This window comes from Lissotriton vulgaris, chromosome 10 (genome assembly GCF_964263255.1).
Source record: "Lissotriton vulgaris chromosome 10, aLisVul1.2, whole genome shotgun sequence".
Classification (NCBI taxonomy): domain Eukaryota; kingdom Metazoa; phylum Chordata; class Amphibia; order Caudata; family Salamandridae; genus Lissotriton; species Lissotriton vulgaris.
In genome coordinates this window covers 69,660,472-69,673,873 of record NC_141698.1, presented here as the reverse complement: position 1 = coordinate 69,673,873, position 13,402 = coordinate 69,660,472, and the positions used below count along the sequence as shown (strand labels likewise).

Genomic DNA, 13,402 nt, shown 5'->3' with positions numbered 1-13,402 from the left:
CTAAGAGGTGCACAGAAGCAGCTAGGAGAGAAAGCATCAAAAAGACCCCAGTGTGCAAGGTCTCGGACAGGAGCAAACGAGAAGTAACGCAGCAACAAACAACGCAAAGTGCTAGGTACCAGAAGAAATACCGGTCCAGGTTTCCAAACCCCAAAGACCGCAAGGGGACAGCAGAAATAACTGCTATAGGTGTGGTAGTCAGACACATGCAGGCAACGATAAAGGATGCCCAGCCTTCAGGGCCAAGTGCTCATACTGTGGAATAATGGGACACTATGAAAAGGTATGCCGGCGCAAGCCCAGAAAAGCAGAAGTGAAATACGTCAATCAAGGGTTGGACAGAGAAGAAGAGGTCCCCGATGAAGAAAGAGAAGACGAAGTCTTGTGCATAGATTACCTAGTACTAGGAATAGACTGCACCAAATCAAAGAAGCCTGCATTACAAATGTCGATAGGAGGAGTACGGGTGACCATGGTAGCAGATTCAGGCTCTCGGTACACCATAATACAACGCAACGTATGGGAGCGAGACTTCGAACCCAGAGTAGGTTCCCACCTGGTTCCCACACACATACACCCAGTCACGTTCACAGGTGAACCCATACCCATGGTAGGTTATCGCCCACTGATGTTCGAGTTCAAAGGGCAGACAGCTGAAGGGAAATTGTACGTCGCAGAGAAAGGACCTTCAGTACTAGGGTGGATGGACCAAGGGGCCCTCGGCATCCAACTGCACCCGAGTGGAGCGACCCAAGTGCTCATGACAGACACAGTCCAAACTTCTGAAGAAAACGCGTGGAAGGAGGAATATCCCGAGGTCTCAAAAGGACTATAGGTCGACTGACAAAATTCACCCACAAAATCTGCCTCAAGGAGGGAGTGAAACCAGTGAGCCACAAGGTTCGAAATATTCACTTCAGAAGCAGAGAGGCTGTGCAGAAAGAACTACATTGACTGGAAAGAAACAGAGTCATCGAGGCCATTGAAAGCCGGAGTGGCTTGCATCATTTGTAGTCGCACAGAAACCGAATGGCAAAGTGCGCCTCTGTGTGGACTTGAGAGAACTCAACAAGAACATATTGGTAGACAAGTTCCCACTACCCAGAATAAACGAGATGTTGGCAAGGATAAAGGGAGTCAAGTGGTTCTCCACGGTGGATCTTACCTCAGCATACCACCAAATTGCTCTGCACCCCTCGTGCAATATCCTGACATCATTCATCATGCCGTTTGGGTGCTACAAGTTCCTAAGGATGATGTTTGGCTTAGCGTCTGCTGCCGCAGTATTCCAAAAGCTCATACACCGGTTGTTCCAGAAGATAGAAGGGATGCAATACTTTCAAGATGACATTCTCATCTTGGGCAAATCAAAACCCGATCACGATGCAAAGCTGAAGGCAGTCCTGACGGTATTAGCACAAAATGGACTCACTGCGGAGTGGGAAAAATGCAGATTTGGAGTGGGATCAGTGACGTACCTAGGCCACGAGATAAGTGAAAGGGGGATAGAGCCAAAACGAGCAAATGTGGCAGCCATCAAAGAAGCACCCACACTGAAGCAGAAAGAAGACGTCCTTTCCTTCCTAGGGATGGCAGAGTTTTACAGCAAATTCGTTCCCCACTTCGCGTCCAAGACACACCACCTGCGACAACTCCTGAAGGAGAAAAATTCCTTCAGATGGTCAGAGGAAGAGCAAAAGGAATTTTACATCTTAAAGATTGACATCTGCGCTGCAGTGCCTCTCAACGGGTTTGATCAGGCAGCCCTGTCCATTCTAACCACAGATACCAGCGACAAGGGGCTAGGCGCGGTGCTAATGCAAAGGTCTCAAGAAGGAGAAGTCACCACAATCAGTTTCGCATCAGGGTCACTAGCACCCAACGAGGAAAAATTCAGCGTGATCAAATGTTGGCAGCAGTCTGGGCCATGGAGCGGTTCAGAAAATTCCTATGGGGCTCAAATTTCCTGCTCCGCACTGATCACAAACCACTGGTGAGAGTCCTGACCTCCTGCGGGCATGCACATGCAACTCCCCGAATCACGAAGATGACTATGAGGCCACTTGATTAGGTATACAAAGTGGAATACCTCCCCGGCACAAGGTTGCAGATTTTCTTAGCAGGGCCGCGGCAATGGAACCAGCGGCGAACCAAGAGCCCACGGAGTGGAAAGAATACATGGTTGCACTCACGCAAGACCATGAGGCGGTTATAAGCGAGCATGAGTGGGAGGAGGCCTACGCAAATGATGACATCCATAAGGCAGTAAAGACATACTTGACACAAGGGTGGCCGGACAAGAAACACTTAGACAGCAATTTGAGGACGTTTTGGGAAGTCCGAAAAGAATTATCCATAGGAGACAACCCAGTGTTCCCACTAAGAGGAGACAAAGTGGTTCCCCCGCAACCCTTAATAAATCATCTTCTTACCATTCTGCATGAAGGACACCTGGGAATTCTATAAACTAAGGCAAGGACAAAGCAGGCGTATTGGTGGCTTGCCATGGACAGTCAAGTAGAAAAACATGTCCGGATGTGTGAACAATGCAACAACGCAGACAAAGCACAGGTCCTGCTGCGCCCACTACTAGGGAGATTCGCCTGCCCCTCCAGTCCTTGGGAAGTGTTGTCAGTGGACAACCTGGGCCCCATCTTGGATACCAAAGGGGTACAAAATATGTGATCGTACTAGTGGACAGATACTCCAAGTGGCCTGTAGTGGACGTTTGTGAAGTGGCAGATACAGATGCAGTGTTGTCATTCCTCACCTCCACGTTCTTAAGAGAAGGCATCCCAAAGGTCGTGACCTGTGATAATGGGCCACAATTCATATCAGCAAAATGGAAGGCATTCATGGACCGCAACGGGATAGAAGTCAAACACACACCGGTGTACCACCCAGCAGGGAATGGACTAATAGAGAGGTTCAATCATGTCATCATGGGGTCGATACAGGCAGCGATAAGCGAGGGAAAGGGCTCGGAGAAGGAACTCAAACGAATGGTATGGGCCTATCGCATCACCCCGGCGAATACCGGGTACAGCCCATTCAAAATATTACGCGGACGTGACCACTTCACCAGAGATAATCTAGCGTGGAAACAACTCATCGTCCAAAGCAAGTGGTCCCTGGCAGTAGTGCGTTGCAACATCGATAAAGCACAGGCCTTGTACACTGAACATTACAACAAACGACACAATGTCAAGGAAGTCACCCTGGAAAAGGGCGAGTGGGTAAGGGTGAAACAAGCTGTGTTAAAGAAGAAAGGAGACAGTAAGTTTAGTCCACCCTTACAAGTTGTGGAGCCATATGCCAGGTCAGCCCTTCTGAGTGATGGGAAGATATGGTCAGAGGACAGAATGGCAAGATGCAATCGAATCATGAAGTGGGGAAACCCTGCAGAAATGAATCCCACTGTCCTGGAAGAAATCAATCCACCAGAAACGACACGGACACCTGAAGGAGCAGCTCAAGGTCCAACCACGCCCAACCAAGGAAGTGAAGAACTGGACACCCCAGGAGGGTATGAGGGCTTGGAAGAACAAGGTCAGTCAACACCACAGAGTCCCAGTACCAGTGGAAGAGAAAGGTCGTGGAAGAGCGACACGACGTGGGACAGAGGACTCCCAGGGAGTGGTCAGCGAGTTGACACTGTCCCGACACACTCACGCATAAGGTTGGGCAGACTTATCAAGTTGGCGAAGAGATTTGAGGACTTTGACATGAAGGTCAAGAAAGACTCTTGGTTATTATACATCCTTTGCTTCCCTTGTCCCCCCCCCACTGTCTTTTCCTTCCATTGCAATGGGGGGAGATATGTGGTGTCACACGCTAGTGTTTCAAGCGCTGACACCAGGGCATGCCGGGAAATAGGCGGACGGCCATCTTAGAGGCCGAACGCGTGTGCCCGAGAGCGGTTGTGTTCCTGGCGCTCGGGAGAATAAAGTTTGATGCAACCACATAACCACGGCTAAAGTGATCTTTGCAGACGCCACGGTTGCTATAACAGTAAACACCATTTAGTCAATGAGAGGGACAAACTGAGCCTGGAGAGTCTTAAGCAAATCAGCTAGCAAATAGAAAGCCAGAAATTGGTCAGACCAAAGAAACTGAGTATTGTACTAAATTGACTCCTCCCTAATTATATTTGAAAACTTCATAATATGTGTTATAATTGGCTTTTGGAGACGTGTTTTCCGTCAATAGACGACAATTTTGCTTATTTTTTTATTCCAGCGAATGTACTCATATGTTATTATTTTCAGTATAACACATTTTTTGTTTTCAATAGCACACAGGGAAACTGTGACCATTCCAAGATGGCCGCCAAATTTCTTGGCATCAAGATAAACAAAGGACAACAACCCGACCATAACTGTTCATTTGATGAAACGTTGTCAGCCAGCTTGGAACGTGTAGTTTTATTACGATGTGTATATATAAAGCACAGAAACAAGTTGTAAACTACTTTTCTTTAAGTATACATCACTATTATTTTCATATTTTCAATAGTACGATATTTTTTTAAATGTATATTCAAAGGAACAATGTGACTTTTATTTTGTATCTAATGTTATTTTTCGTAAATGTAGAAATGTGTAATTTCAAAACTACTAATTGCAACTAATATTGTTTTCAAAACTGTGTTCATTACTATTTCGTCTTTGTTAGCTCTAGTGAATTGAAGGCACAGACACTCCACTCCGAGATGGCGGCTGGCAGCGGCATCCTCGGCGCCTGCGCATCACTTCGGTGTTACCCTTGCTGTGAAGGGGAGCGGAGGTCGGGACTGCAGTGGCCCTGACAGACTGTGCATAGAAGATGCCAGACAAGGTGGATAAAGATGTGTACAAGGAGCCGCCTCCTCGCACCCCGGACATCAAGCCGGAGACCTCGCTGCCGAACCCCACGTTGCTGTTGGTCGGGGCCTATCACTATGCTGTGGATGTGCCAGTGACATTTTTCAGGGGTAGGAGCCGATGGATCCCGACCCTTCTGAGCAGGCTGCACCACATAGTGACCAAACTGCCACCAAATGTTATTGTAAAGTCGCTGCACCCACTGCCTAATAGTCACCCCCACACCCCTTCCCATTGATGCACGACCTAATTCATCGATATATACAACATCCCCTCAATAGCATGTTACTAAACCGCATTATTTGCACTCTCTCCCCTATTACTGTTTTCAGCTCTTGTAAGTATAGGCCCTCTTCACATCGCCTCAGTACCTCCCGCAAACATGCTTCAGTGTCTGGCCATGTAACTGTAAGATGATTAGTCTTAATTAATAGCTCAAGGTCAGATCACATGTTCTTAGAATCATTCGCATTTTCTCCCTCCATAGTCTGGACATTATTGCTGCTATTCAACAATATCCAGGCATAAAGGAATGTGGGTGGCACCCAGAACATAGCACCGAACCTTGAGATCTCTAGATGAGTTTATAAGTCTACCGCTTTTCAAACCATTCTTAAGTTTTTGTTCATATTAAGTACACGTCAAGGGCAGGTGTTTTGCCATTGTAGTTTGTGCGGGGTAACGTTTTTGGTGGATGGGTTGAAGCCACCACCACTCTTTAGGCTGACTAGTAAACTTCTTGTCAGGAAAACGAATGTGGTTCAAGGTATGTACATTGCCAAACTACGCCTCAGTACTTTTCATTGGAACTGTTCTCCAAAACGGCACTTAGTGGAAGAAAAACTCTGTACCCCGCTTTTGAATATACCCACATTGCCTCTACCTATATTTTTAAAACATTTCGTGTCTTCCCATTGGTTGACTTCCCCTCGGTTGACTTCCCCTCACTGACTCTCTTGGACCTCTTAATACCAACATTGATTGGCCTCCTCTTATTAAACCACCTCCAAAGCGTACTTTTAGATAATGTCCCCGCTCTGCCTATAATCAGGGGCGCAGGAATTATGTGTCAGCCGCGTACCAAATTGTGTGGCTATTGTGTGTCAAGAAAAGTCAAATTATGTGGTCTAAGTCATCACATCTTGTAGCAGTATTATGCCATTATTTTGCCATTTCATGCATGATTAACACTGGGGAGAGGCTTCAGCTTGTTATCATTGTAAGACTTAAACAAAACAATGAACATCTGAAAGGTGACCTACCACTGCACAGCAAAGTGCATGACACTGCGCTGCAACTAGTAAAATGATGGATTATTTGTTAAGAGCAGCAATTAGATAATTTATGAAAAACGCATCAGCTGCAGAATCGTATAATTCCAGTGGCCGTGTCGGCATGCTTTTCAGTGGTACCCCCACCCCTCGCTTCCTGAATGCACTGCAATTCATGATTTCATGACTTCCCCCCAACAAACCCTATTATCTTTTGCCCCAAAATTCGGTGAGTGAATTCCTCCCAGTTCAGTACACTTCTGCCATTGTCGGAGAATTTTATAGATCAGTATTTGGAATCATAATAATATGTTATGTTTTTATATTACTAGTACGGGGTGTAGCAAATTAAATGTAATTCATATTATTGACGTTGGAAGGATAAGTGGTCCCTGCGAGCATTCACCCATTAGCATACAGAGTGAATTCTGAAGTTGGGTAGTTATGTTCTCATCGACCTTTTGTGAATGGGTGCACTTTTGTCCTCTGGTTCGTCCCTCCAGATTTTATTCTGTTGTTCTCCTTCTATGTATGGTTTACTATTTACAGACTTTAGATGCTCTTAAACTTTACATGAACTATGCTGAATGCCTTTTCATTTTAGCTGAGGTATTTTCAGAGAAGTGTTGATTCTAGGTAGTCATTAATTTGCAACAGCAGTCACAGGCAGGTAGGCAAGATCCTGTCTGCTGCGTTTTTTGCAGATTGCTGCTGACACCTCTTTACCTTGGGTCAGCTAAATCATAAGCGATGGTCCTGTAATCTTCCCTTTGCATTAGTGCCCGTACCAAACAGCGCTGTGGCATGGAAAGTTGCTTTTCTGATTTAACAAATTAGATTTGACTAGTCTTCTATTCGATAATTCACTTACTTATGCAAAAAAGCCTACTTAGATAGAAGCTAGATTTAGAGAAGGTTAGTGTCAGTAAAAGGGATGGGAAGGGGGTGATTGCAGCCTTGAAGCATTTTTTGTACCGCACCCCAAATATTTTCAGTGATTTGACCACCCTGAAATCACATGGAAATGTGCCCCTAAAATGCTAGGAGTAAGTGTGTTTTAGTGTGGAATGGGGCATGGAACACACACTCTTTTTTAATTGTCATTTTAAGGGACAAAGAAAAAAATAGTGCAAATGCAAAACTCCCTGCAATCCTAATATGGAGGATTGGCTGTTTGTACACAACCCCTTTGGGTGAGGTTTGAGATTAACAATAAGACTCCTAGACATCTGTGTAAGTCATAATAAGTCAAAGGGTCCATGACTTATGCCTGGACCCTTTGTGGTCATGGGCAAATAAATAGTGTGGAATCCTAGCAGGAGTAGGCATAAGCACACTTCTGGAATTTAAAACTGCTTTGTGAATCAAGTCCTTTGTCAACAGAATACCTGGCATTTAGATGATCTGGGAAACCCACACATGTATCCAATCCTGAAGTGCTTATAGCAGCCTACTCAGAACTAGGATTCCCTAATTTGCTATGAACAGTATCCAATTTACATTTGTTATGATCTAACCCTGAGGGGTCTCTGAAATGAAGAATTGGCAGCTGAGCGGCGCAATTTGATCAACAAGGGAATATATTGTGTATAACAGGGAGGCCTTTAGTTCAAACATAACTTCAGATTATTTGCTGATAGTATCATGTATGTTAGGATAGAAGGTAGAATCCAGGATATCTGGTAGCATCATGGAAAGTGCGGTGGGCTACAGTATAGTCTGCTGTTTTTCCAAGTGATCTCTTCATGTCTAACAGATGGTGGTAGTGCTAAATGCACTGGGAATTCTGGTATTTGGTCTTTATATATGCCTACCAAGTGAGCAGAAGTTCTGGCAAGCGTCTGCCGATTTATATTTGATATCATGCCTTCTGTGTGCTTCATATGGATTGATACGGAAATCTGTTGCTTAATGCAGAAGGTTTATACAAGAACGGTTGCATACTTTCTAGTTAAACATTGACCGGTTTGTAGAAATGAAAAACAACACTGGGTATGGGTTTCCAGGCAGTAAGGCCAAACCCTGCCTAAACTATTACCAAAGACAATGCCAATACTGCCACATAAATTCACAGTCCTATACTCTGCACATGATCCAAACTATATGCATCAAGGAATCTAATCACAAACTTAATCCATTTCAATTTGCATTTTATTTGCAATATTCTTCTTTTTGTATTTTTTTCAAAACATTTTTCTGTTTTGTCAAAATTTTGAGGCACACAAGAAATTACACAATACAAATAATAAACATATCACTACTTACTTTTATACACCATTCATACCAAAAGACATTGCAATCGCACTCTACACGCAATCACACTGCTAACAATCTGAGAAGGAGTACATTTTTATACAAATATATACATTTCATGGGGAAGAAACCATAGATATACGTTTTTTTGATAAATCAGAATGAATTTGATCAAACAAATAGTTCAATTCTCTTATGGTTTCCACGTAAGAAACGTTATATACAAAGGTCTACGGGTTTCAAACTCCTCAAATTTGGAGTTCTCGTCAGGACCGAAAGCTGTAAATGACAAGAAAACGGGAACCTCAGTTATTAAGGGCACTGTATCTATATGTACCGCTAGTGGTTCAACACCCACTTCCCTGCTTCTTACCTCTCTAAGTAGAGTTAGATGTGCCTCAAATAATTCATCAAGTTCACGGAGCGGGACCACCAACGTAACAAAAGTACACCTAGTTGGTATAACCTTCTAATATCAACATTCCATAACAAGTAAGCCCAACCTGGTACTCACTGCTTGCGTGTTCTCTTTCACTCCAGTTCTATATGGGAAAAGGGACAGGGACTCTGTCAGTGTTTAATCTTTGGAAGACTAAAGGTCTTTAATTGGGACGCTGATTAATAATCAACTTATATCGTTTCTTACCATTTGTTTTGATGGAGGGCGCCGTAATTACGATCTGTTCATCTGTTCTGGGTAGTGCTCACAGGGCATCTGGGGGGGCCAATGGGTGATACATTTCTTAGTGTATTCGTGTGCAATCACGCGTGCTGCTATTATGCATAAAAGTAGATTGGAGAATCTTACCGATGTAAGTTTGTAGCACGCCGGAGATTGTATTCAATCAGGCGGGGGCTTCAGGTCGCATCTAAAAGGTTTAGAACGGAGTTGTTTAGTAAAATATCCTCGTGTGTGAGAGGGACATACAGTGCTCCCCCCTCTGCAAGTGTCCGGACATACCGTTAGTTCGCGTGTGGCTCCATTGAGGTCCCGGCTTCCGATCTCGAAATGCAGCGCCCGATGGAATTTTCACTTCCTGGTTTTGCAAGTCACATGACTTGTTCCTATTTCGTGGTCGCCATGTTTGTGTGGTGAATTATATTACTGACCTGTATTTGTGAGTCACTTGTAAATGTCGCTTGTTATTGTAAATATTCGCGCAATGGTCCTATGTTCCCTTAAGATTTCATTGGGTGGAATGTCCAATATTCCTTGAGATTTTTGTTCTAGATGTCGAATATCGGTGGATACATTGTGGGGTCAAAAAATGTGGTATCTCCGTGGGAGGCATTCATGATCGGGGACCAATATGAAAGATGTGTCACTGTCCTTATAGCTTAAACATCTCGGACATTTGTTTAATCCATTGGTTGCTGTGTCAAATCTGACAATCAATGACGCCACTGTTCTGGACAGTTTGGAGTCTATATCACCTCCTCTAAAATCTTGTTCCACCTTGATTAATACAGTCCATCGGAAGTCATTATCCTCATGATTTTTCGCTTGCCAATGACTGACTAATGGGGCGTTGGGTACCTTCCTTTTAATCCTGGATCTGTGTTGCTGGATGCGGGAGCGCACCTCCTGATTGGTTTTCCCAATATATAGGAGGTTGCATGGGCATTTAATCCCATAGATCACGTATTTTGTTTTGCACTTTGTGAATTGTTCATGCTTCCACGTCAATCCATTGTGTTTGAAGACTGTTCCTCCTTCAGTAGAATCGCAACAATTACACCCACCACATTTGTGGTGCCCCATCACTGGGGGTAGGCCCATCATGCTTCTCAAATTAGAGGGTGGTTTTATTGGTAATGCAGCTCTCACCAATTTATTGGCCAAATTCGACTCTTTTCTAAAGGCGAATAGTGGGGTTTTTTTTTTTAAATCTTCACTCAGATTTTTAACCAAATGCCAATTGTTGTTTATAGCCTTCTTGAGCATGTTCGAATTGGGGCAATAGGTGGTTACTAGGGCTATTCGATCCAGTGTCTTTTTTGGTTTTTTGGTCAACAAGTGTTCTCTTGGAGTCAACCAGGCTCTTTTTTTGGAGCGATGTACAAGTTTTTTGGGGTACCCTCGGTCTATAAGGCTCTTAGTCAGGTTCTCCGCATGTTTCTCATATTCTTCTTTATCTTGGCAATTTCTCCTAAAACAGTTCAATCAATGGCTCAACAACAGATCTCAAGAGATCAAATTCAGCCTCGTATACTCTAGAAACAAAATTCCATTTTTGGATGTAGAGATATACCCTTCGGATGATGGAGTCCTGAAAACCACCCTCCACAAAAAAGAAACAGATCGCAACAGACTGTTGCACTTCACCAGCAATCATCCCCGCAGTCTTAAAGAGAATTTGCCCTATGGCCAATATCTCAGGATCCGGAGAAATTGCCAAGATAAAGAAGAATATGAGAAACACGCGGAGAACCTGACTAAGAGCCTTATAGACCGAGGGTACCCCAAAAAACTTGTACATCGCTCCAAAAAAAGAGCCTGGTGGACTCCAAGAGAACACTTGTTGACCAAAAAACCAAAAAAGACACTGGATCGAATAGCCCTAGTAACCACCTATTGCCCCAATTCGAACATGCTCAAGAAGGCTATAAACAACAATTGGCATTTGGTTAAAAATATGAGTGAAGATTTAAAAAAAAAAACACTATTCGCCTTTAGAAAAGAGTCGAATTTGGCCAATAAATTGGTGAGAGCTGCATTACCAATAAAACCACCCTCTAATTTGAGAAGCATGATGGGCCTACCCCCAGTGATGGGGCAGCACAAATGTGGTGGGTGTAATTGTTGCGATTCTACTGAAGAAGGAACAGTCTTCAAACACAATGGATTGACGTGGAAGCATGAACAATTCACAAATTGCAAAACAAAATACGTGATCTATGGGATTAAATGCCCATGCAACCTCCTATATATTGGGAAAACCAATCCGGAGGTGTGCTCCCGCATCCAGCAACACAGATCCAGGATTAAAAGGAAGGTACCCAACGCCCCATTAGTCAGTCACTGGCAAGCGAAAAATCATGAGGATAATGACTTCCAATGGACTGTATTAATCAAGGTGGAACAAGATTTTAGAGGAGGTGATATAGACTCCAAACTGTCCACAACAGAGGCGTCATTGATTGTCAGATTTGACACAGCAACCAATGGATTAAACGAATTGTCCGAGATGTTTAAGCTATAAGGACAGTGACACATCTTTCATATTGGTCCCCGATCATGAATGCCTCCCACGGAGATACCACATTTTTTGACCCCACAATGTATCCACCGATATTCGACATCCAGAACAAAAATCTCAAGGAATATTGGACATTCCACCCAATGAAATCTTAAGGGAACATAGGACCATTGCGCGAATATTTACAATAACAAGCGACATTTACAAGTGACTCACAAATACATGTCAGTAATATAATTCACCACACAAACATGGCGACCACGAAATAGGAACAAGTCATGTGACTTGCAAAACCAGGAAGTGAAAATTCCATCGGGCGCTGCATTTCGAGATCGGAAGCCGGGACCTCAATGGAGCCACACGCGAACTAACGGTATGTCCGGACACTTGCAGAGGGGGGAGCACTGTATGTCCCTCTCACACACGAGGATATTTTACTAAACAACTCCGTTCTAAACCTTTTAGACGCGACCTGAAGCCCCCGCCTGATTGAATACAATCTCCGGCGTGCTACAAACTTACATCGGTAAGATTCTCCAATCTACTTTTATGCATAATAGCAGCACGCGTGATTGCACACGAATACACTAAGAAATGTATCACCCATTGGCCCCCACAGATGCCCTGTGAGCACTACCCAGAACAGATCGTAATTACGGCGCCCTCCATCAAAACAAATGGTAAGAAACGATATAAGTTGATTATTAATCAGCGTCCCAATTAAAGACCTTTAGTCTTCCAAAGATTAAACACTGACCGAGTCCCTGTCCCTTTTCCCATATAGAACTGGAGTGAAAGAGAACACGCAAGCAGTGAGTACCAGGTTGGGCTTACTTGTTATGGATTGTTGATATTAGAAGGTTATACCAACTAGGTGTACTTTTGTTACGTAGGTGGTCCCGCTCCGTGAACTTGATGAATTATTTGAGGCACATCTAACTCTACTTAGAGAGGTAAGAAGCAGGGAAGTGGGTGTTGAACCGCTAGCGGTACATATAGATACAGTGCCCTTAATAACTGAGGTTCCCGTTTTCTTGTCATTTACAGCTTTCGGTCCTGACGAGAACTCCAAATTTGAGGAGTTTGAAACGCGTAGACCTTTGTATATAACGTTTCTTACGTAGAAACCATAAGAGAATTGAACTATTTGTTTGATCAAATTCATTCTGATTTATCAAAAAAACGTATATCTATGGTTTCTTCCCCATGAAATGTATATATTTGTATAAAAATGTACTCCTTCTCAGATTGTTAGCAGTGTGATTGCGTGTAGAGTGTGATTGCAATGTCTTTTGGTATGAATGGTGTATAAAAGTAAGTAGTGATATGTTTATTATTTGTATTGTGTAATTTCTTGTGTGCCTCAAAATTTTGACAAAACAGAAAAATGTTTTGAAAAAAATACAAAAAGAAGAATATTGCAAATAAAATGCAAATTGAAATGGATTAAGTTTGTGATTAGATTCCTTGATGCATATAGTTTGGATCATGTGCAGAGTATAGGACTGTGAATTTATGTGGCAGTATTGGCATTGTCTTTGGTAACGGTTTGTAGAAATGGCCTGTGTTAGCATTCAAGGGGCTTATTGTGCCAGTATTTTACCATTGTTTATCACAAGTTGTAGTGTTTGGTTATATGTGGGTAATGTGGGCACCATGTTTATTGTGGTGTCAAATGATCTAGGCAGTGGTAGAGTATGCTTTTTCCTGAATGTCAGGAGATCAGCTCACTGATGATTTAGTTTTATTATGTTTTTTCCTACTCTGACCACTTTCCTTGCTCCCCACTCAGCATTTGGTGATTTTTGCTGATTCA

The 13,402-nt window shown here is 43.4% G+C and overlaps 1 protein-coding gene across 1 annotated transcript in view; it reads left to right on the top strand.

The window, feature by feature from the left end:
• The first annotated feature begins 4,747 nt into the window (after positions 1 to 4,747).
• Positions 4,748 to 13,402, top strand: part of NDUFB10 (NADH:ubiquinone oxidoreductase subunit B10) — a 31,716-nt gene continuing 23,061 nt past the window's right edge. Inside the window, exon 1 of the mRNA XM_086942382.1 lies at positions 4,748 to 4,972. Coding sequence (XP_086798508.1) covers positions 4,825 to 4,972 — 148 coding nt within the window. The 5' untranslated portion in view covers positions 4,748 to 4,824. The remainder of the gene's footprint in view (positions 4,973 to 13,402) is intronic.